The sequence below is a fragment of the Cyanistes caeruleus genome, chromosome 4 (assembly GCF_971803275.1).
Source record: "Cyanistes caeruleus chromosome 4, bCyaCae1.hap1.1, whole genome shotgun sequence".
Taxonomy (NCBI): domain Eukaryota; kingdom Metazoa; phylum Chordata; class Aves; order Passeriformes; family Paridae; genus Cyanistes; species Cyanistes caeruleus.
Window position 1 is genome coordinate 13471711 of NC_141704.1, and position 25923 is coordinate 13497633.

Sequence of the window (25923 nt, forward strand, 5' to 3'; positions counted from 1 at the left end):
ATACAATAATGCAGAAGAATTGTCATTCTCTTTGAATTAAATACCACAAGCAAACCCCAGACTTGGGTTTGTGCTTGAGGTATTTTTTCCTGTGGGAATGGCACATCTCAAAATTCTGCACTGCTGATACTGATGTGAGAGTTCATGAGTTACCCTCAGTGAGATGTCCAACAAGGCTTTAAGAGCCCTCAGCCCATAATTTCTTTCAAGAAGGCAGCAAATGAAAGAATATAAAACCTACTAAGAGCGCAATTTTAGAGAATGAAAAGTATTTTTCTGTGTTGGAGAGCTGGCACGTGGTGAGCTATCACAATGTTCAGTATTATTTACAGAAAACAATTACAGAGCTTACCATTATCTGAAAGATAAATTAGTACATCAGGTTTAGACTTCTGCAAAATGAAATACAGGTAGAGGAAAAAAAACCAAAAAAATTAAAAACCATCATTCTCCATGTTAGAACAGAAACCATAAATACAATATGATAGCTTAATGTGTCTCTGCAACCCTGTGCATTGTGCTCTAGGATGACCCTGCTTGGCAATTCCTGTACAAGTGCCTCTTCCTTATACCAGCGGCCTGTGTTCTGCAAGCTGACATCAATGCCAGCAGGGAAATCCTTCAGATGAAAACTTTGAAGTAATGAGGTTCAAACAAAAATTTTTCCCTTGCAAGGCAGACTAAAAATCAAATACAGCTCCAAATCTAAACACTTGGAGAATATTTATAGGAATTTATCTTTTCCCTTTACTTACAGGCTATTATTAGTTAATTATTTTCTTATCAAAGCTTGCTTTCACCTATGATGTATTAGGGCTTCAGGTTTATAACTATACAGTTCATGTAAAAATACTGCTATATAGAAGAACTAGCATCTTCAGTCATCTCTAATGTAAGTATCAAAAGTAGAGGAAATGAACAAATAATTTCTAAAACACATATAGTAAAAGATAAAAGCTTTGTCAGTCCACATGAGTCTGACAAACAATTCCACTTTGGAAATTTTGTACTACACAGATCTATCATTTGAAAGCATAAAAAAACCCAAAACATTTGTTCAGTTTAAAACATCAGAAGTGTTAAACCCACCCTCTTATTTTTGATCTGCTTTAGATCTGACAAATAATTCTTGCATTGACGGAGAATCTGACTGTACAAATATTCTGAGTGCCTAAGACAGTATTTAACTTTCATTTGGTAATTTAATAACTGTAAATGAGATGCACATAAACAAAGAATTTGTTTGGAGAGCCCCATCAGCTGATGTCTCAGATGGGAATGAAAGGTCCCCTTTGTCTACCTAAAAGATGTTTTTCCAAGTGACCTCTGACATGTCACTTAAATTGAAACGAGCCTGAAGCTTTCATGAATCTAAGGTTATACTCCTATGTGACCTTTGCTGAAGACTTTGAATTCACCTAGCCTAATTTATTACAAAAAACACCAGTTAGTTCAATTTAGAACATCAGATGTGCTACAAGTAACATCAAAAATGAATATGTAGAGTCCAAAAGAAAGTTAAATGTAGGTCTCATGCATAACAAAATTGTCTGGTTTACTGATGTCTTTCAAATAATGCTTCAAAAACACTTAATTCAAATACATGCATTGCTGCAAGTAGCTAAAAATCAGTAGAAGACTGAGATTGTAAGCATAAATATAATCATATTCATCTCCTTATATGGATTTATTAAATTATCAAAGGGCTTGATTTCAGTTCATCACCAGCAGCAGCACAATCAAATAATGAAGCAAATTCAGACTGGCTCATGCTGGAATAATCCACATTGACTTAGCACTTCAATTACTCATGTTTCAGCCTGCTGTAAGCTACTGTAAGGTTTTCCTTTACAAGTCAGGGGTTTTTTTTCCTCCCATCAGTGTCTAAAAAAGTAGCTAAGTATTCCTAGTTGCTCTGGGGTTTTATTTCCATGGAAGTCTCTACGAATACATGTCCTAACGCCTGGCTTAAGATTTCATTTCCCAAATTTGACCCAGAAAAACTCAATATGCCAATTTCTATGATTAATTTTTTTTTTTTAAATAATTCCCAAGCAGCTGCCTTGGTGATCTAATTTATTTAAAGTGAAATTAGCTTTCTCTCCCTGTTCTTCTGGTATTAAAATTAAGCTGTGTCCCGTTGCAGTTTTTGGTGCTTTAACTCGATATAAGTAAGAATAACCAACATTTTGATTGCTCTTCTCACACAATTGAATACAAAGTCTTCCAACCACTTCTGCCCTCTCCATGCTTTTCACCTCAACACAAGCATAAAATGCCACATCTAAGGCAGTTACATCACCCTAATGGTATTCAAAAAACTAAGTAACACAATATTAGCTTCACTCACACTAAGCCATTTCTTTACACATTGTTAATAATACCACACGAGCTAAAGAACAGTATAAAATTCATATTTATGGCTCTGTGAAATTATAACACTGGTGCACCATAACATACATATTGCAGTCCTGAAACACCATTATCTTCAAAGCCATATCCACACTTCAGGTCGCTGCAGTTAAGATATGCAGAGAGATCTGTAATCTAAAGCAAAAAATAAAGCAGTATAGGAATACCTAACTCTTGCTTAAAGTTCTGGTCCTAAAACCACAGTGATGAGATTTCCATAAGCTTTGCTTTCTACAGCTGTCTCACCGTAGCCCGGCAGTGAGTCACAAATGCAGTCACAAGTCACAAATCCCCATCAGACACAAGTCCCAGGTTTGCAGAACACAAAAGCCATTTCCCAAAGCAGCACAACACAGCATAAGAATCTTCACAGCAGCACAACTCCCTCTCCAGCACAAGGTAAATCTGCAGCAGGACATGGATAACAAGGTTACCCAGGAGTGTTTTTAGTTAATGATAATTCTGACTCGCATTTATGGTGATTTTAGGGAAAAAATTTAGTCAACTACACAGTTTATATAAGACAGAAGTACCCTTTTCACCCACCCTCCTTCCCACACTAATTTTCACATTTAGTAATATTTATTAAGATATATTTGGATCATAATTTTTAATTGTTAAAATACTGAGATTTTGAGTATGTTAACTAAATAAATTCAAAAGGGTGGGTAGAAATACTTGCAAAAATAACTAACCACAAGGACACTGTTATAAACAAATTACATAATTAATGGTCCATTATTTAAACTTTTTTTTTCCCACCACTCTCTTACTCCAGTTACTGTAAGCTTCTCCAACACCCTTCAAATACACCTTCCTGACACAGGACAGCAAAACTCTGACACATGCCCAAACCAGAGGTGTTAATTCAGCCTCTTTGCTCAGCAGGCAATTCCAATGCATTTTCATGGTTTGTCTTGGAGACCCAGATCTCCTCATTGGTAGTTTTAAGACTAGGCTAGAAAAAGTTGCTGCCTGCAAAGCCTGTTAGGTCCCTGGAAGATTTTGAAACTCTCGACTTCTCTGGAATACTACCTTGTACTTAGAAGTTACAAATATAGGTATTCTAGTATTCACTACTATTTTCAGTCTAGGACTCATCTATATGCACAATAGCCCCTTAATATGCTAACATGGAGATAGTTACATTAGCTGATGCAGTTTAAAGCAAATTGAAATAGTATTTTAAACCTACCACAGCATGAACAAGTGAGACCCCTTTTACTTCACAGACTATTTTACACAAAAGCATAAGACACTGCCCTCTTAGCTCTTAAGTACACCAAAGGAAAATGTGATTTCTATACTGAAGAATAAAAAAAAAAGTTTTGCTCAAAGAAAACCTCATTGTAGAAGAGGACAGCACTCACAGAAAATCTGAACAGGATGACAGGTAAGACCTTTCACCTATCTCAGAGCAGCACACTTCTTAAATTGCTTCTTATTCAAGTTAAAAAATTAGGCTGTGTAGTAAGTATATCATGGTAGTTACAAGGACAGTTGTATTTTTATTGTATAGTCCCCAAGCTCCTAGTACCAAACTACAAAATATCTATTTCTATGAAACATTCTAAATAGTGCATTTTTGACTGATTTTATCAGTCATGCAATACAAACCCAAGTAGGAAAAAGGTCAACCCAAGCATGAAGATGACTGATGGCCAGTATTCTGCTTGCTGACAGAACTGCCAAACCTTTGTGGGAGGATGAAGAAAAAAATTTTAAAAAAATTAAAATGCACCAGAGGGTACTAAAACGTACAGGTTTTTTTCTCCTGTGGTTGTGGAACTGACTTCCCTTTATTATTTGTGTTTATGTTCAAATTGTTCATAAGCACATAGATAAGCAGCTGCTTAGCCAGCTAAGATTTGAATTGCATGTCATGTAAACATGACTTATAAAGAGCTGTATAAATGATATGTTAATCTTCATTCATATTAGACACAGCAGTCACCTTTTATTGCAGGTAATGAAGCAAAAGGCAACAGGTAGCTTGTAAACAGATAATTACTTGGACACAAATGGAGACAAAGCTTAATATAATGGGAACACAATGCATTTTGCAGCATATAACTTGGTTATTTTTTATTTTTATAATACATAGATATTATACAAGATACAATACAAGATCTTGGGCCTAGGCTACTTGGATCATTTGCTTGAGACAACATAAACATACAGGAGAAAACTCAATACAATAGGAACACTATTTAAGTTTGTATTCAGGGTTTAACTAAATGAGCCCCGTAGCTAAACTGCATTGGATTTGCTCTTTTACAAAGTAAAAATAAAAATAAGTAAAGAAAGTAACTCTACTACACACAAATAAATGTTTTTGTATTGCAGCTATCAAAAACAGATCCATACTTTGCTGAATCCGTTTCTCAAAAGCATGCAGTACCGAATAGGAATGAAAATCCACATGGGTAGCAGATGGATTCGGATCATTTTGGAGCAAAGACCACTGCCATCTTCCAAAATTCCTCAGACCACCACCAAAACTCATTGTCAACTTTGTACCTTTTGTAGTTCTGCAAAGTCACAGCAAATCATTTTTCCCTGCCTGTCATGTCAAATTAGGGAGCCACTGGAACACAGATGAACCAGAAACACTTTATTTCAGGATCTACAAACACACACATACTGGCAGCAGCTCCTGAGCATAAATCATAAGGAGAAGGAAGTGAACAGGAAGAAGCAGTGAACTACTTTTCACACTTCAGGTGATTTTAAAGAAACAGCAGATCAATTAGCTTGGGTGCTGAGTGTTCAACCTGTGCTGCTTTCAAGGATCTCCTCCTTCCCAGCAGCCACATCTCCCTCCCTGCAGAAGAGCCTGCAGTCCCTCCTCCCCAGGGCTGTATTGCTGCTAGACACAAAACCAGGATGCTTTGCTGGATCACTAGGAGACAAAAACCAAGGGCACACCTACAGAATTTACTATCTTCAAAAAGCAGAAGGGAAAAATAACAAAATTGTTATTTGCATAGGGAAAAAACCATTAAAAGCATGTGCAATCTACAAACTTTAAACTGGAAAGCACTGAAAAAAAAAAAAAAAAAGTTAAAATTACCTTAAATGAAGGGAATTAAAGCTACCATTTGCAGCATGTGAGGCAGACAAAAAAAAAAAGACGTCCCACGAAGCATCCCACTTTCTTACATGTCTTAGACAAAAGCACAGAGCTGTCTACAGAGCACCAATCCTGATAGGATACCTGCTGAGACAGGTAGTTCCAGCAATTCATCTGTTGGCTTTTGCTGTGTTTTTGGGTTTTTAAACTTACTTGAGGATTCTTGCTTCTAAAGGAAAAAATGCTCCCCCAGACATAAACGTGATCAGGGACCTTCCTAGTGATTAACCCAGCTGAAATCAGTAAGAGACAACCCAGCTTTTACAAGAACAAAAGCATTCAGTACTCACTCTTAATAGGATTCCCCAACAGAAAAAAAAATTCAGATTAAGTATAATTCAAATATAAAAAAAAGAAATCACAACAAGGAAGACATGATGGCACTGAAGTACAAGGAATATTGTGTCATGGCTGTCCTTGTCCCTACAGAACCAGGAGCTGCCTGAAGATGCAAGGGAGCAACACTAAGGTAGAAAATCACAGAAAAGTATTTGAAAACTGTTAAAGGAGACCCATTTGAAAAGACTCAGATATGGTAAGCCTGTGGTAACACAGACACCAGACCATCAGAAAGCCAAGCAGTCAGAACAAGAATGCCAGGAGGGCACAGACACATTGTGCAAAGTACATGCCACACCTGGAAGAAAAACTGTTAAGCAGCAATGATATAACATTATTTTTGGATACAATACACCCTGAGAAAAAGGACAGCCAAGAGAATTACAAGTGTTTCTTTGTAGTAGAACAAATACCACCAGGATTCAAAATTGACACAGAAAATACACTCTAATATATAACATAGGCTAGTTTCTGCCTTGCATTAACATAGGCCACCTCAAACATAAAATTGCTAGGATGCTTCACCTACAGAAATATGCAACAATGAATAGCACAGTAAGAGGCAAAACAGCAAGAAAGTCAGCACTGGACTCTGGATCACAGTCTAAAAACCTTTAACAGCATTTGCCAACTCATTTTGCCTGCTCAGTGAATTTAGCGTTTATATTCCCTGCTCAGTTATCCCAGATACAATATTGATGTGGCTTTACTGATCCCTATGCCTAAAACAGCCCATAACCATGAAGCACTTTCTACACAGCTTCTAACAGTGTAGTGCATAAATTATAAATTACTAAACTTAATAAAAACCTTAATAGCAGCAGGCATAGGTCTACAGGCATAGGTCTTACCACAATATAAAGTTTTGAAAATACTTTCCTTCTATCCCAGTAGTGTTTAAATGTCTACTTTAATACAGTAAGATTAAACTATCTACTCTTACAGAGGCAGTGCATGCAGAGAATCACATTAGGGTGACAATACCACCATGTATGATGTAATTACTTACCTTAAAAAGAACATGGAAAAGAAGCTCAAGTTAAACCTGCAAAAAGACTTAAACAAGCAAACAACAATAAAAAACCAAAAACAAACAAACAAAAAAAACCCACCAAAAAATCCAGTCCTTAAGGGCACAATCCTTAATTGCCTAGACCTCATATACTAGACATAGCAACTTATGAGAACACTACCACTGACTTTAAGAAGCGCCACTCACAACCTAACAAGCAGTCCAGTCTGATCTATGACAGAGTTTACTGGGCACAAAGACCATCAAATCAAGAATTTTCAACACCACTTGCAAACCAGAACTTGAAGGGAATGCTTGTGCTGTATGAACCACATCAGAAGCAGATGAGGAGAAATTGCATGACGTAAGGACCGAGAAGCACAGTCACTGCAAAACCCAAATGCACAGCAGACAAACAGAACAAAGGCAAAATATAAATCACTCCAAGATAAATTAGCTCCTCTAGCCACTGCCTGATAAAATGAGATTGTAAGTCCTAACAAAATAAAAATTAAGTATTAAAGCAATAGACAGCATTACCACCTCAAAAATACCCAAGGGCCACAGCAGGGTCACATGCCACATGCCCATTTCTGACAGAACAAAGCACTGCAAACCAACCCCAAAAAGCTAAAGCACCCAGGAATAAAGCCTAACAAGAGCACAGCTTACTACACAGATGTTTCAAAAATGCATGTGGAGTGGTATAGGCAGGATGGAGCAGGCAGACAGGAGCTACAGTAAAACCACACCAAAGCAGAAATGCCACTGTTACCACACGCCAGCAATTTCATTGTATGTATTCCCAAAGTAATAACCAAAACAAGAGCTTGAGCTGAACACCAGCAAAAGCATCTTCAATAAAGATACTGCAAAAAGATATACATATCTAAATAAAAGGACCAGGCACCTCTGATAAGCCCTGTGACATGGGATATGGCTTCTGTATGTGCTTAGAGGTGCAAGTCTCGTCACTCTTCTCTCTTGCATACAAACCCAGCCTGTGGGCTATACAGTGGCACCCACACCAAAGAAGATACAATCAGCACATCCATTAATAAGTATCTACTTGTAACAGACAACTAAATATTTCATGATTTCACCCACAGCCATACGTAAATTCACACTGATTTTAAAGCAAGTAGTTTGAAATGTTTCATGTTCACACCAGTACAGATCTGTTTCCCAAGTAAACACTGATACAACCCAACTGATTCTAACTGCTAGGTTAAAACAAGTTTCATCAAGAAGCAGGATGATAATAGTTCACCTTTGCAAGTGTCTAACAAATACTGCAGAAATACAAAAAAGGGAAAACAACATTTCCTCTCTATCCAAGCAAATACACCCAGCTGTCCTCAGTCACCAATCACCTACACCGAGTGCTTTGGCAGAACACTTCCTCTCTAAATCAAGAAAATCTTGCATACAACAAGTTGTAATGTTTTCACTTTAATCAAACCTACTCCTTAGTGCCCCATTTTAGATGACAACTTGAATTGCATGTACTGGAAATTTTTTAATTGATATTGCCACCTAGCGGCTTGTTTCAACAATATTAAACAATCATAAAAACCAGCAGGAGAACATCAACATCTACAATAATTTTCCCAAGACCCATCAAATGTGGTTTTTCACCAGTACAGAAAAAACTAATTCTGCTTTCCACCCAAAACAAAGGCAATCACCAAGGAATACGTATAGAACCAAGCCTAAGGGTAGCACTTACTCCTCAAAATAAAATTATTTCTATGGCCAGAATAAAACAGCATAATAAAAATCATCAGGTTTATGTTATGTAATAATGCAATATTGAAAACCTCTCCAAACACGTAATTCCAGAGGGGAAGTACCACTATGAAAATCTATGTATAAAACTTCCTTTTTTCACTTTCTTGAATATAAAAATAGCAAAGAGGAACATATTTCCCATCTCTCTAGTTTTCAGTTTAATGTAGATCTGCTGTTGTATGTTTTATGTCAAGATGATCTGAATACCCTAAATACAGAAAATAAAATGCAGAACAAGTCCTAATATAAGGGAAAACAACTTTCAAAACAATTATGCTGGCAAGTGCATCTCAATTATAAGAGAAAAGAAAAACTAGACAATTAGTATTTATGCAGCTTTTCCATTATTATTTCATATAATAATAATATGGTTTTGTTTGGAAAAGACCTTTAAGATCATCAACTGGAACCATTAAGTTAGCATCACCATGGTCACCACTAAACCATGTCGCTAAGTGCCACATCCACACGCCTTTTGAACGCTTCCAGAGGCAGTGATTCCATCACTTCAGTGGGCATTCCTTTCCTTTAGCAATCTGACCATCCCTTCAGTGAAGAAACTTCACCTGATACCCAATCTAAGCCTCCCCTGATGCAACTTGAGGCCAACTCCCAGCTCCCCACGCCCTCCTGCCAGGCAGTTGCAGAGTGTGATAAGGGCACACCCTGAGCCTCCTTTTCTCCAGGCTGAACACCCCCAGCTCCCTCAGTCTCTCCTCATCAGACTGGTGCTCCAGACCCTTCCCCAGCTCTGCTGCCCTTCTCTGGACTCGCTCCAGCCCCTCAAAGTCATTCTTGTAGTGAGGGCCCAAAACCAAACACAGGATTTGAGCTGTGGCCTCACCAGTGCCGAGTACAGGGGGACAATCCCTGCCCTGGTCCTGCTGCCACACTGCTGTTTATACAGGCAATATAAAGGGTTCAAGATATGGAACCACTGCAGGGGACTAGAATGTTACAGGACGATACAGACACTTGGGGCTGAAAACACCTCATCAGTGGTCAGCTGCTGGCTGCAGCACTGCAGCCTAGGAGCTGGGAAAACCACTCACAGAAGTAACAAAGAACAAGAATCAAACTGATGTAAAATATACCATTATATAGTAAATCTGGATGGCCTGACATAGATTGCAACATGGATTCACAAGGCAGCACGGACACAACCTGCAGAATCACATAAAAATATTCCAATAGATTCCAAAATAAGGAGTAAAAAGCTACAAAGATCAAGTTCATAGACCGCTCAGCAGGGCCAGGAGGCTGATGACTGGCAATATCCCTCCCTTCTCCCAAAAGAAAGCATCCATCCCAGAAGGGTAGGCACAGCACAGGAGAAAGAGCAGGTACTACAAAGTTTGGGCATGTATCATTTAATCTGTAAGCAAGTGGAAACAAATACAGGTATCACTGTAACTCAGCTGTCAGTAATTATTTGGTTGGACCTTTAAGACTTCCTAGCAACCTCTCCAAAACCTGGGTACAAAAAAGCAGTGATGAGATACTCCAAGATTTGGAAGGGCAGGTACAGAAGGATGCATTAGCAGCTATTTAACCTGCAGAGGAATACAGATCCAAACTGCATTAATAGAATACCTCAGCAGCTGGTGGGTGCAGTTCATGCTGCAAACATGGGAGACAAGCAGTGAAGAACTTCAGGCTGAGAAAGCACACAGCTGGAAAAGATTCATTCCTCCCCAGCCTCCATACAGAAAAGAGTGAGTTCAGAATTAATTTATCAGCCTGTAAATAAGGGAATGTGTTACTCGGAGGGGAAATAGCAAGCCATTTTATTCACACATACAAAAACAGAGACCTGTTCTCTTCACCTCACCAGGTCTCCATTTCCAAATTTCACAGACTTATTAGAGCACTTTGGGTGCCTGCTCACATTAACTGGAGCGCATGCACATTTTTTTTCCCCATCAGTGAAACCCTATATTATACATTAATCTTTCCATCTTCTGCTGAAGTAACAGTCCCCTTACTTTGGCTCTGCCCTGTCTTCTATTTCCTTTCTCCAAACACACCCTCCCCCTTTATATTCATGTATATTTGCTAAGATATTTGTCACTATATGCTCACTGACTCTTTATTCTGGTATTCTAGAACTGGCAGCATATATGGCCTTTGGTGCTTTCCATTGCTGCTGATAAAAGCCAAAATTATATTTTATCCTGTGAAATGGGGTGAATATGCATTTAGTTCTTGATTAGGTTTTATTTCCATGTGATCTATAATAATTCAGTTTGAAGGAAACCATGTATCATCTTAAAAGCAAGGCAGCTTGCTCCTTTTTATTTCACTTGTTTGTAATTGCCATACATTGATGAGAACACCACAAGAAGCAAACCCAAGAGGAAAGGTGATAATACTAAGCAAAGAAGTGAGAGGGGACCAATTTTTCTACTTTGTGATTTTCAGCCTCTCCTGGAACACTAAGAGATTACACACTTCATCCCTGCTATGAGACTAAAGTGACTTTATCTACTGAGTTTAAATTATATTTAAAGACTCCTAAATTAAGTTTCTTATGTAAAGGCAGTACTTTATGTACATGCACATACATAACTATTACTTATTACCAATGCAATTGCAAACAATTACTTATTATACCAATGCAAATCAACCATGAAGTAGGAAGTATAACATTTTTTCAAAAATAATTGTCAGAATTGACACAAACTGTGGAGAAAAAAATCAATTAAGGATACAAGCACCAAAAAGCATTAAAATCTTTTGCTTAGCTCTGTAGTATTATTTTGAAGCAGCTCCTTTATTACCAATGTAAATTTCATGGCATCAACACTGAAATACCACTCAGAACAAAATTTGAGAAATAGTTTGAAAAGCAGACTCTGAGAATTAAGATTCTTCTTGCTGGATATTGCTGCTTTGCAGCAATCATTGCTAAGTCAAACATGCCAGCATCTGGTGCACCACAGTTCAGAGTTTAACACAGTAATTTAAACTATTCACAGTTTCAATTCAACTTAATATGTTGAGCTGTGAACTGTAATTAGGAAGAAGCTGGCATATATTCAGTTCCATCACCCTTGCATATTAACATCACTAGGTCTTAAAAACATTCTGAATAAACCAACAGGACAAGCATGTTCTCTGCACTTTGCCCATCAGGTCCTGATGTTAAGAAACAACTCACAGAGGTCCCATGAGGTCTGGTTTGCTCTTTTAAGTTTTAGCTAACTCTTGCATTGTTTTTATTATTTTTGCCATAATTAAACACAGTGTATAGATTTAAGAGGGACACTGTCAACATATATATAATGCCACTTTCTGATTTAAAATTTCAGTCAAATTCTTCTACTTAAATGCATGTCCTCCATAAAAATTCCCACTTGAAGAAATCAGATAAAGTGATTCTTAGCAATCTATGCATCTCACAAATAAACTGAAAAGATAATTATTTGCTGGTACTTAACTTTCTGGTGTTAAAACCATCATAAAAGAACCTTCTTTTACATTTTCATAGTTTTATTTTTAAAGTGGCTTTACTACTTAACATACTTATCTAAAATGTTAATTGTTTTAAAGTGGGAAAGGAGCATAACAATGCAAATATGTCAAATTGGTTCAGATTGCAGCACACTTAGAAGAGTGAATTATTCCTTTTTACCTGTATTGCCCCCAAGTTATCATGTTCCTTTTTCATCATTTGCAAAGGCAGAATGTCAGACAAATCCATTAAGGAAGGCCTAGAATTTAAACTATGTAATTAATTCCTCTCACCAGACACTGATAGATACAGTGATCCCACACTCTGAGGTATAGAAAAAACTATAATGAAAACAGCAAAACTTTCAAAACAAACCTATGGTTTTGCTTCAATATAGGTATCAGCTGTAGTTTATTTTAATGTTACTTTTAGTTGCAGCTAATAACAATTCTCTGTTTTCATTGGCATGGCAAAGCACAAGTAAAGGATTAAGACAAGCAGCTCCTGCAGAGAAGGTACAAGTAGAAAACAAGGCAGTCTGATCTACTTTATCTCAAGTTTTCATAATGCTACAATTAGGACAAGATATGGCACCCTGTGAGACACAAGCTACTGAGAGTCACTCTGGAAACACAAAATTAGATCAAAATGATAATTTTAAAAGAGTAACATCTTTATTCCCAAGACAAATATTCTCATTACACAAAACTGATTTTCTGGCTTCAGAAATGAACATTAGAAAATACAAGTATACTACTTTTCAATTAGAAAAACAGGATAAATAATTTTATTTCCTGCACCGTGCTTCTCATACAATATGTAAAAAATTTTCAAACTTTGTTGCAACATTTTTAGATAAACTGACCAATTCTCAACAACACTCGCTTTAGACAAATGAAGGTATTGTCTATTGGAATAAGTAGTTTCAACCTTGTTTTTAAATGCTGGATTTGCAAAACAACTTGGATTAGCAGCAAGAATGCAGCACTTCAAAGTAACTGATCCATACTAAACAGTGAAGCAGTTATGTAACAGGTGTCTGGTCATCTAAAATACAGCGGTAACCTCAGCGTAGCTTTATCTCACATTTTAAGACCACCTGAGATTCACAACGTGTGTTTTTATATCCAGCTTCTCCAAAAGCCTTGACTGGCTGGTGAGCCCACAACAACATTGCTGAGCTCATCACAGAGCTCCCAATTCCCAGCACCTATCATTCCTGATTAAAGAGTGTCTCTGAAACGCAGAGCATGGAAGCAACTACCAAAATCTGCTTCATCTTCTCAACACTGTTGACACAAACCAACTTACAAGTTACTACATAGAAAAGATTTCTGGGAAACAAACAAATAAACATTAAAATCTCTAACTTGAAAAAGAGAGGCAATGCTCTAAGAGTAATTGATTGGCATTTGATTAGATGTCTGGGAACCAGCATCATGGACTCAAGACACCAACATGTGCTGAAGCCCCATGTTACTAATACACAAAACAGGTCACCTCAAGCAATAGGCTACCTTAAAAAAAAGAATGCTTTTTCAGATACTATTATCCATGAAGATTAATTTTATTCTTTTGAGCCAGAACTCATAATAGTATCATGAAGCTTCTGGTTGTATGCAGGTTTCCCTGACACTTTACAACATTCACCTGGGCATAGGTCCTGGCAAAAGGGATCTGTCATACTGTGCCTTCTGACACCAAGGAAGGGAACTTGAAACAAAGCTTAAGCCTCTGATCTTCTCAGGGCGCACTCTTTCATAAAAATGTTAAACTATGATCGCTGCACTAAAAAGAAAAATCATTTAATGACCCATACAGCCTCATTCTAACCAAACCACCATGTGTTTGTTTTGTAACTCAGAGTTACCTGGCAGCAGTCAAGCAGCATGCTGATACCTGTGTATTAATGAAACTTGATAGCAACGCTTCCCTTTTAATCACTCCCTTCCAACTCCATCAGTCTGTTGCTCTTGATTATTCTGCAGAAGTGACTGGCCATCCCTTACACACTAAAGCCTAGCATGGCCTATAATCTTATGATTGGCACTTGCACATGGCAGGTTGAAATAAGAAACTTGAAACTCCTCAGGTGTCTCAACTCGTACTTCACAGGTGAGCTAACTATTGAACTGTTACATAAGAACTTAAACTTTATTTTAAAGTTACAACTGAGGAAATAATCTGAATTCTTAGATTCACAACTTTAAAGCTATCCCAGGCTCATTTTGGCATCAAATTCAGACCTGCAGATGGCATCAAAGCCTACAGGAAAGTAGCATTTCAAGCATGCCCATTCCTTCAGCATTTTTCACTCCCTGGAAAGCCTCCTCATCCTATCATCATAACCTTCCTGTTCTGGGGCATCATTACAGAAAGCTCTAATACACCTTTACTAATTCACTGTACATTCAGATTTAGGAGCTAACTCCAGTTTCACGGCTCCCTCCTGATCCAGGTACACAAGTGAACCACCCTGTTTGGGTCCAGGCTCACAGATGCTCTCAGGCTTGTGAATACTGTCAGATGCTGCAAGTGATCCACAGAGGTGGCCTTGAAAATCTAAGGGCTGCCACACTAATTTAGGTCAAACACATACCTAGGCCAGTATTATACCACTGGGTGCCAGAAACATATGCTTTGAGATGAGCATACAAGTGGATGCTCACTCTGTATTACGACAAATTTGCTTGACAGGTCTTAAGCAAACAGAGGCTTGGAAAATCACACTGCACTGACAAATAGCATTCTTAAAAACTACTGATGGTTCTGGTTAGCAGTCTTATCCTTCTTAAACCCACCTTTAGCTTGGACTCTACAACATATTGCAAAGCCACACTTTTTCTCTTGTACTGTACAAAAAGAAGTTGGGTTGGGGTTTTTTTCACTTTAGTCATTCTTTGAATACCATTGTTTTGTAAGGAGTAAAGGCAAGTTATTTCTTCTTCTCTTTCTATGCCTGTTATGATTTTTAGGCATATCAAAATGCTTCTTAATCAGCTTTACATATCTAAAATGTACTAGTCATAAATCAAGCTGCCCAATATCCTAAATCACCTTTACTACCTCTTTCTTTGAACAGTTTTTAGTTCTACATAATCTTTTTTGAAACAGTAGGACGTGAACTATGTCATGACCATAAATGTAAACCACAATTTATAGAGAAGAACAATTTATTTAAAAAAATTAGCTTTCAAACATTAAAATAGCCTTAAAAAAAAAGTCAGCTTTATTTATTACATTTTTAGTAAATACCTTACTTAACTAAAGTCTCAGCTGCACTTAACTGGCATTCTTTTAATTTTTACTCGGATTTTAATGGTTTTTTAAAAACATATACATCCCAGTCTGTGATAAAGGTGCTCACATACAGGAGAGCAACAACAGGAGCGTAACAAGCAGCAGACACACACAGTTATTACACAGAGAAATTACTGGGGTGAAACATGAGACTAGAAAAAGCAGAGCAATGCAAGGGAAGAAATATGTCCCAAGAGAGCTTTCTTTAGAAACACAAATACGAAACCAACACAACTCGAATACAGTTTGAAAAGTAGTAAACAAGTGATTTTAACATAGGAATTTAAGGTACATATCCTGTAGCTAGACTGCCCTGACCTTTATCTCTGCAACAAGAACAGTAGAGATATAATTTTTTTTCCTTTGGGGATAGGAAAATATAATTGACCTCTAACGATGGAATACTCCCATTTTAGAAAACTGCAAACTAAGCATTGATAATAGCTCAAGGCAACTGAAGCCCTTGATTATTTTAATCTTATGCATTCAAATTATCGACTTTTAATTGACTAACTTCTGTTGAGGAAAAACAGTGAGGCACCAGTACTGTCAAGAAGCATTATTTCACCAGGATTAGTTAGTACCTTTATAGAAGTTCACTTTGAAATTTAGACAACGTTTTTCAGACAAAACGCTTGTTCAGAATATCTTTTAAATACAAAAGGTTCTTCTATGGTTATCTTATTCTCAGACTCCTGCAATTCTGTTCTGTAACATGTGCTTTATTATATTAGGTGGATTTTTCCAGACACTTCTACACATTCCTTCTGCACATTCAGAGATCCATCCAAACACAATAGTTTCCAAAAACAGATTTCATTTTAAAAGATGTATTACTGGAGTAGACCGTGGACACAAGAAGACTTCTATCAAAGCTCTGCCAACTTCAAATAGGATCATCCCTCTCACACTTACCATATGCTCTAACTGTTAACAGATAAAAAGTAAAAAATGAGAAAACAAGGAAATGGGCTGTAGAGAAGGGGGTAAAAAAAAGTCCTGCTAAGAAAACCAGGAAGCAAGGGTTATCACTTCAAATATATAAAGGATGACACAAACAGTACGTAGAAGATAAAAATATTTGGAACTGTAATGACAGGTAGAGACAATTTGTTTCTTCAAATATTAATATTTTTAATTTTCTTTTTAAACAACCTAGTAAAACAGTGTCCATTCCCAAAGTCCCTATAGGCAATTAGAACAGAATTAGTTATTGATTATTAAAATATAGGCTAGATTGCAAAGATAAGAGTCTGGTAGAATCACAACAAAAGCAATTACTACTAAAAGGGAAGGGATCAATTATGAATACAACTGCTATATAGTTACATTTTCATTTTTATCAGTCCTATCCCTTTGTTCAGTAGAGAACTGAGGTCACCTTACTTGCTTTCATTAGATATTGGCATAACTTTGGATTCTATTCTACTGAATCTTTCCTAATCCTCCTCTTTAAAAGCTTTTAAAAATTTAGCTTCTCTGACATTCTTCAGTAAATTATCCCAAGAAGAAAAAGAAACCAACTGCCAACAACTTCACAAAGATGACACTTGAGGGGCTAATACAAGACCACTGCAGACTGTGAATTTCACATAGAAAGGCCAAGAGCTACATCCATAGCCTTTGGTCAGAACACAGTATACATGCAGTCAGTACTCATGGGAACAGGAACTACCTAATAGATGCTGCTTCTAAGAAAAAAAAAAACTTACTGAAAGAGGCTGAAAAACACTGCAGTAAAGAAACCCTAACAAGCAAAAGCAGTGCATGACTTCTACACGTTTAAGATTCCATAATAATGTAATATATCCTAAACCTTGATAGCTGTACAATACTTGTGGGTTCAAGAAGTTAGACACCTGGAAGTGCACGGAACAGAAACTTGGCACTTCCCATTGCCAGGGAATTAATTGCTAATGGAATGCCATTCCATTAGCCAACACGGATGTAGGGCACCTCTGCAAAATAGTATCACGTGGTCTATACCACCTGTTCTAAAGTACTGCTTGAAAACAAAACCAAAATCTATCTTGGTATCTAGATTTATACATTTGTATCAAAATATGCAGCACAGACACTCCTCTCTCCATAGGTTCACAGACTATCATCTGGGGTTTTTTTACTTACAAAATGCTTTTTTTAACTTTGGATAAAGATGAACAGTTAACATGCTAAAGAGGACAATTCTAACTGGGTATTCACTTGGTCTTTGTCATACTCATTTAGAAATAAAGTCAAGCAAAAAAATACACCAAAGGTACTTTACCCCAGTTGAAGCCAGTACTAGTCTGAACATAGAGCCTACCACTGTGCTGAATGCAAAAGGTAGATGTACCTGAGGCCATCTGTTAGCACTAAGTGAAGGACAATGAACAGGCTCTCTCAATGCAGACCTCCACTTTAAGGAGCAATAAATCACAGAGGACCCAAATTCACAATTTTCATTACTCTTTTGTCCAGCTGAAAAAATACTTAAGTAGTTTTCACACACTGCATGCAAATTCGTCTATTACAAGCAAAACTAAGTCCTAACTTATCTAAATACAGTGAGTGTTCTGTACAGTGAGTAACACAGAGCATCCTCTGTTTCAATAGCCTGGATGTTTGATTTCAAAGTAAACCCTTACCAAGTATATTTTATTATTACATGCAACTATAGATATAATCTATAGCACCAGATATAAGTGCTTCCGCTTCAAAATATGTGACACTTAGCCTCTATTTTCCTTTTTTCCCACACTACTGAAAAAAAACCCCAAACAAACAAAACACCAAAAAAACAGCTTCACCTCCACCAGTTCTCCTCATTGACTTAGGGGGTAAACACTGAGCAGCTACAGGACCAATCTTACAGCCTTCTTTGGTAAATAAGGTCATAACAGACAAAAAGCTATTCAGCGTACTGCAATTTCTTCCTCTTGTGTCATCACCTTAATACTCTTCAAACAAAAGCCTTCAAGTAAGCCACAATACGATATAACTCTCCTAGCCAATTTTACAAGAGGAGTCCTGCAGTTCCCTTTGAAGCACATTGTTAACAGCAACAATGGAAGTTACCCCATAAAGCTTTGACCTGGCAGAGAAAAGTTCTCCTAAGAACTACAGTTAAGGGGAAAAAAAAAAACCAACAAAAACCCACACCAAAAAAAACCCCTGCTTTGAATCCAAAACTAAGTCACAATTTTCTTATGGTATAGAATTTCCACACCTCAAATCAACATTTTCATTTGCAGATGCTGTGCATCACAGACACCATATGCCTCTAAAATACTAGTATATGCTGTAGCAGTTGAATTTAAAGCAAGGCTAGGAACAGGACAAAAAAGATACTGAAAACTGGTTTTACTTCGGGGCCTCAACTATTTGCAAGGAGACTTAAAAAACTGAAAGGAATTTTGCTTTCATATAGAAGCATGAAACAGAGTAGGTCACCTCCAGAGCATAAAAGTGGTTTGAAAAGAAAACATGCGTAGCAGAAAAGATGGCTCTTGTCAACTACAGCAAAACCACTCGATTCATGAGGTATGAGCACTGCATGTGGAAATGCTGACTCAGGCAAATGGCCAGCTCCTGACTGTGCACCCCGACTTAACAGTAGCCAGCTTCTTCAGCCAACACAAAGACTACCAGTTCTGTACTTACTGACTCTCTGTGAAAGCAAAATTTTAACAAACCCATTCAGCAAAACATGCCACTATATCTCCACTAAGAAGTCTATTAAACACTCTATCACCTAAGAACAGAAGTTTAATGACAACCTTGTGGTTAAAACTTAACTGAAAGCTTCAAAAATAGCTCTGAACATAGAGCTACAAGGAAATTTAACCTATTTCCATTTTCAACTGGCAAAAAATAAATCCATGTAACACTACAAACTGAAGGTTTTTGCAAACAAGGGAATCAATCACTGCATATCTTGAACATAACATTTGTTTCCATTACACTAACTCGACATTCAAACAACTGAAAGCATAACACAGCTTTTACACAATGCTAGAGGAAACAGCAAGTGGAACAGGATGTGAACAGAAGTTAGCATTAAAGTCTGATCACCACTACACCACCACCTCATCTATGTTACCTTTACCCATCCAGAAGAGGAAAAAAGCACCCATTCATTATAATAAGAAAAAAAAAAATAGTAAACTGAACACTTTATGGTCAGAGAGATATTATTATTTCTTCCAATGGAAGTAACAAAGAAAAAGACCTTGGCCCTTGAATCATTTGCCATAGCATATCATATAGCAACATCTCTCCCCACCACATACATATCCATCCATCCATCATACACTGCTTCCCAGTTCTAAGACTAGCCAGCTAGGAAGAGAGGGGAATGAGTGATATCAGGACCTAGTTCCTTGTCAGTACAAAGCAGGTAGATTGGATCCCCAAGTAACAAAAACAAAGACAAGAGCCTATTGGCAACTTAATGAGTCACCAATAAAGTCTCACTGAACAAAACACAGTGAAAGTTAGTGACAGAAGCATGTAATTCTTCAAGGACAAAAAATGAAGCAGTCCAAAGCCACACCGTCCTAGGAAAGAGTAAAGTGTGAACACTTTAGAGATGGAAGAATGTTCCTATGTGGTTCAGTGAAGTGAAGTATCATGAGAAAAGATCAACTGGACAGTGACAAGAACACGAATGGCTAGCAGAAGACAAGGGGAAAACAGAGAACAACTTCTGTTCTTATCTCTAAGACCAACAGAAACTTAAAGCTAACCAGGGATACTGGTATCAGCATCGTTGGTGATGAGACATATCTGGGAAGGGGAAATAGTCTGATGGTACCGAGGAGGATGAGAAAAGGACTGCCTATAGATGGGACAGTGATGCAGAAAGAAACGTCGGAACAGAAAGCACTGGGAAAGGAGACCACAGAGGTAAGAGAACTGGAGGGAGAATCAAGGGGAAAACATTATCTGGGCAGATCCCCGACAAGGCGGGGGTTCTCAGGGCCGGCAGCCGGAGCGCCTAGCGCAGGTTCCCACGGGGACCGGGCGGCCCTGCCCGAAGGATGCTGAGCCCGGCGCCCGGGCTGGGGACGGTCCCCGAGCGGCCGTGGCGACATCCCCCGTGGGAGGGCCCGGTCTGGGCGGGTGCTGTGCCCTGCCGGGGGAGCCGCCGAGCGTCCCGGGAGCGGCGGGACCGGGCAGCCGGGACGGCCCGCGGGGTTACGGGGCGCCGGGAGCGACGCGCAAGGGACGCACAGACAACGGAGGGGTCGCGGGGAGAGGCTCCGTCCCGGCGGGTCGGGGGTCCCCATACTTACTTTTTGTGGGGCGCCGGGTGCTTGTCCCTCCTACCGGCCGCCGCGGACTGCTTGGGCCGCCGCCTGCGGGCCTGCAGGGCCAGCACTGCCGGGAGAAGAGAACAGCCGGGAGCCGGCGTGAGCGGCGGCGGCGGCGGCCGCGCAGCCCCCCCCGCTCCCGCCCGGCAGGCACAGCGCGGTACCTTTGCGCGAGTTCATCGCCCCGCGCTGTTCGGCGGGCGCGCCGCTCCCCGGCTCCGCGCCCGGCTCCGCTCCCGCTCCCGGCCCCGCCGCCAGCCGCAACCGCGCGCCGGGCACCGTCCGGCAGCATCGGCACCGCCGCCCCGCGCCCGCCCCGCGCCGCCGCCGCCGCTGCGCAGGCGCGGCCGAGCCGGCGGGGCCGCGGCCGGAAAGGCGCGGGCGGGGCGCGGCAGGTGGCGGCGGGCGGGCGGGCGCACCTGAGGCGGGAGCGGCCCTGCGGCCGCCGCCGCCGCGGTGGGGCTTTGTCGGGCTGTCGAGCCCAATGGGAATTGATTCTGCCAAGTTTCGGGTCGTGCTCGGAGTGGCGGAGCGATCCGCCCTGTTGCTGAGCCACGTTGGGAGCGGTGGCAAGGGGCAGAGGAGAGAGGTGTAAGGCTCTCTCCACGGCAGCAGCTGGGGCGTGATCAGCTTTAGTTTGTCCCGAAACCTATGTGGGGTGAGATGCCAGAACCAATTAACCTCGTTGGCAAAGCCAGGGAAATTAGATTTCCTTAATTCTGACTCTCACTAAGTTGTTCGAGTATCATGACGGACAACTCTTGGCAACTGCTTTTTTCCTGCCATCGGCATTTTGTTGCTCGTGGTACCAAACGCCGCTCAGATTTGGCACAGTAATCACCCACTCAACTCTGTCCTTTCTTACTTGAGCTGTGCACAGCACGGCTCGGTGCTTCACAGTGTTACGGCTGAAATTTTGTGCCATCTGTATCATAATGCCTGGGGCCAACTATGATCTGGGTCATATCCAAAGCTCCAGTCTAAGTGTGAGGCTTGTCTGTCTCACCTTCACGTGGCACTGGAATTCCGAGGCATAGTAACTGAAGATAACGGGGGATGGTCATTAAATTTTGAGGCAGAACCGCTCCCCTAAATGACAACACAAGGAATCCTTAAGGATGAAGATCCTGAAAGCAGCTGCAGTCAAGGCATTATGAGAGTGAAGGGAACTAGCAGTAATTGCTGGTTTTAAGTAATTGGATCACTGAGATTTCATCTAGACAGAAAATTGAATCCCTAGGTCAGGTTAGTTCAGCTTAGGAAGGGTAGAGCCACAGAAAGATAAAGCTAGACAACCCAAAAAAAGGAGGCACTACACTGTATAATGCTTTTTTTGTCTGACTAGAGAGCCTGGTGAACAGAAAACAATAGGACCATGAAGTTTCTAAACTGCAGCTTTCATGAGGCACCCCAGCTGCATTTCTAAATCAAAACATTTTCTGTGTCCCATCCTCCATCATAAAAGTACACAAGAAATAAACATTTCCAGTATAAACTGCTCCCAGTAATATGCAATGCTGATAGGTTACATTTCTCCCTTACTGTAGTTAGTCTTTTAGTTCAGTGTGATAGGTTAGGTAACAGAAGGCCTTATTGAAATTTTGAAGGCTTTCTGCCAAGAAAGTTTAAGCATATGAAAATTAATAATAGCTGAATGTTAAGACAGCAGACTATGCATTTACTCATTGTTTCCAGGCTAATTTAGCTTCACTGGTTAAATTGTGGGCCTGTATGAACACTTGTTCCTGTGTAGAGAATGAGAGAGAGAAGCAGCTGATGATGGAGAAAACAGTAAGACTTGCTTTTTTTCTTTGTCAGGCCAGTGCTGCATTAAAGTTATATTGTAGCTATGGTTCTAGAGCAGAAACCATCCCAGAGTCCTGATCATCTTTTCCAGCAACTCATGTGCCATTCTATTTACTTTAGCAGGAATTTTATATGTAGAACTGATTGGACAATTGTGTCTTAGATAAGTATAGGGAGCTTTGCTAACATCAACAGGATTATAAATCCACTAGATCTGGAGTCAGGAAGGAATTTCCCTCATGAGCATAATGTCAGCAACCTAATCAGGGCAAGGGAACAACCCACCAGCACACAGAGAAAAGAATTGTTAGCACCAGGTGGGTGTATACTACACACACAATTTCATTCAGTTCCAGTGGAAAAATATTTTGGGACTGCATTTTATCAGGGTTTTGTTGTTTTCTTCCTCCCCTACCTTGCCAAGCATCACAAAGAGGATGGTCATGCAGAAATGCAAAAAAAATCACTGAGACTCTATGTATTTATAGAGGATTACCATGTGCAATTAACTGACTGGAGAGTAAATTAAGGTCTGTAGAGGCTAAACATATTTCAGAAAATGAAAAAATAAAAACCAACAAACCCCCATGCTATTTCTCTGTTTCAAGAGAATAATTCCCTGAGAACACAGATAGTAAATGAAATTTTAAAAAATGACAAGAATAATTTTATTTATGTTCTTGTTAAGAAAGAGTCTACCCTGTTTATTTGAATCCACTAATTTCAGGGAAATTTTCCATCTTTATTTAAACATGCATCTTTTTCAAAAGGAAATGATGAGCCAAGAGAGAAGGCAGACTAAATAGCAAAGGGCAGCATTTGCAAAATCAGTGTACAAAATAAAGGTGAACTGAACCAGAATGTATCTGTCAGTCTCTCTCTGAACACTTTATGGGAACAGGTGTCTGTTTTGTTGCAGTGTTTACCATAGAGCTCATTCACTCAGGGGAAAGGCGCTGTGAGGTTCAGGTCGTATGACCCATGCAGACGCGGGGAACAACAGCAGATTTAGGTGATCTTAGGTACAAACATCAGGAGAGAAGAATTAAGTATCAAATTATGGAATGGTATTTTTGCCTGTCTATAACACAGTTTGGACCTGATACCCACAGATATTTGGTTTGTTTCCTTTTGACCTAGCTTTGAAATATTCCCTTATTACCCCTTTGAAATATTTCCTTTTGTACAGAAAAAGAAGTTACCTAGCAGCAGTCCTGTAAACATGATACTGTCATCCATCTGAGAATAACTGAAAATTCTTCCTTCAGCAGAGGGATGTTAGAAAATTTTTCCCTGATTTCTGTACTACTTCCTTTTAGCACTGCTTTTCCACTCTGTAGTAGCATGGGCTCATATCCTTATTTCTGCACTTCTCAGAAATCAGGATATGAGCCAACTTCACTCTGCTCTTGCACAGAACGGAACAAACATGAAATAACATGTAAGGCAGAGGAAGAAAAAAAACAACAAAATGATAAGTGGTGGAAAAAGGAAAAAGAAAAGTATAGTGAAAGGAAATTCCCAATTACAGGCAAGTTCTCATTAATATGCAAGTCCAGCCTTCTCATCCTCTCGCCTTTCATTGTTGTCTCTTGTTCCTTCAGTTCCCACCCCCATTCTGAATTTCTTTAAGTATGACACACCCAAGTAGGCATACAAACAATGAGTCTGTCCTTCTCTTGCTCACTTGAAGAATTTTCTGTCTACCAAAGTGGGTTTTTTCCTCCTCTAGTATGTAAACAAAGCAAAGAGGACAATTCTCAATTCTTTTTAAGCAACACAGACAACAAACAGATAGGAAGGATTAAGCAACAGTGACTAAGTAGCCAAGTTTCTTGTAAGGTCAAGACTATTGGCTCATCTGTGCCTAAGAATAACCAGTTAACATTAATAGGAGCATTGCACAAGTAGGAGCATTAAACAAGAAAAGTAGGCTGTTATCTCAGTAGTGTAATGAGAAAAAATAGCAGGAAGCATGAGTTGGGATTTCCAAAAAAAACCAGGAGGTCAGAAATTCCTCAGTTTAGATTCCTGGCTCATTCACTGATTCATTGTGCCCTTCCTAGAGCAAATTACATGACTCACCTGACTAATTTTCTTCATCTATAAAATGGTACAGTGCATGCCAGCTACACAGAGTTTACATTACAGAGCAGAGAACTCTTGTTTATCAAGTTAATTTGGATTACTAATAAAAGAAGAAAGGCATAAAGGACAAAGCAGACTGGTTTAACACCAATTTGATGTGAAATTAAAGACTAACCTATGCCCAGAAATAGCTGCATCAACCCAGATATGTATTGAATGTTGTCTAAAATAGGGCATGAACTGGCATGACTTAACTTAGATCTGAAACAGAATTAAAACAGACTGGAAATATTTTTATGAAAATATTTCATCTAGTGTTGAAGCACTCAGATTTTCAGAATGACTCATTCTAGCTTCCCCCATTACTTCCAGCAGACTCACAAACACCCCTTCAATTAAGCTTCCTCCATTTTCCTGGGTCCTTGTCTTAAATTTCTTCATTAGACTCCACTCCTTGTTCCCAGCTCTTTATCCAGCTTGCCCTTCTCATCTTGACCTGCATCATCTTGTTTTTCAAATATTTTCTTATTCTGTTTAAATTGGATGGTTTCTTCCTTCATGCTGATTAGAGGTCAGCAAGGGAAGAAAGGATCACTGAAAGATTAGCAACTGCTCCCAGTTTTCTGTTCAAACTCAACACAAGCAATTATAGCAACAGTTTCTCAGAGTGATGCAGTGGTGTTTTGGATTCAGTCCTACTATTTCTTTCTGATTGGCAGCTATGCAGTCTGGTCGTGCATGTGAGAGATTAACCTGCTAAGTCAGCATGGAATATTTTCAGATTTTAATAATTAAACACTCACATGTCTCCAACATGCACAAACTGCTGTTTTACAAAGTCTCATAATTCACCCACATTTAAGCAGATTTTCATAAGGATTTCAACGCCATATCTTTGATATTAAGGCCTCTTCCTATGAAATCTCAGCCTCCTACTCGATGGTAGGGATTGCCAACCAGTGAGATGAGAATCCATTAGAAATCAGATGCAGGGCTTACCCCGTTTCCCATTGCTCTTGACTTGGACTACACAAACAATAGTCACAATGAGAAAAATAAGGGACAAACCATAAGCTTAAGTGTAACGTAAGAGGAAGCAATGGACTCATTTTCTCTGGAAGAATAAAGCTTCTTTCTTCCCTGTAACCTCCCCTGTACTTTTACTTGATACAAGATGTTTTCACAGCCTTCAGAAAAATCAGACACCAGCTGACTGGTAGGATGATGCCATGTTATGTCAGTAGTACCCCAAACGTCCTCTCTTCACACATCCTGCAGTGTGACATCGCTACAA

General features: G+C 39.3%; 1 protein-coding gene across 4 annotated transcripts in view; it reads right to left on the bottom strand.

The window, feature by feature from the left end:
* SRPK2 (SRSF protein kinase 2) overlaps positions 1-21046 on the bottom strand; it is a 128229-nt gene extending 107183 nt beyond the window's left edge. For 2 of the 4 annotated variants that reach the window (XM_086886713.1, XM_086886708.1), the window contains exons 1-2: positions 20900-21000; positions 20718-20802 (exon numbers count right to left, since the gene is read on the bottom strand). In XM_086886713.1, coding sequence (XP_086742839.1) covers positions 20718-20802; positions 20900-20915 — 101 coding nt within the window. In that variant the 5' untranslated portion in view covers positions 20916-21000. Of the gene's footprint in view, positions 1-20717; positions 20803-20899 lie in introns of all 4 variants that reach the window. The other 2 variants (XM_086886714.1, XM_086886717.1) reach the window with 2 other exon arrangements.
* Positions 21047-25923: the final 4877 nt, after the last annotated feature.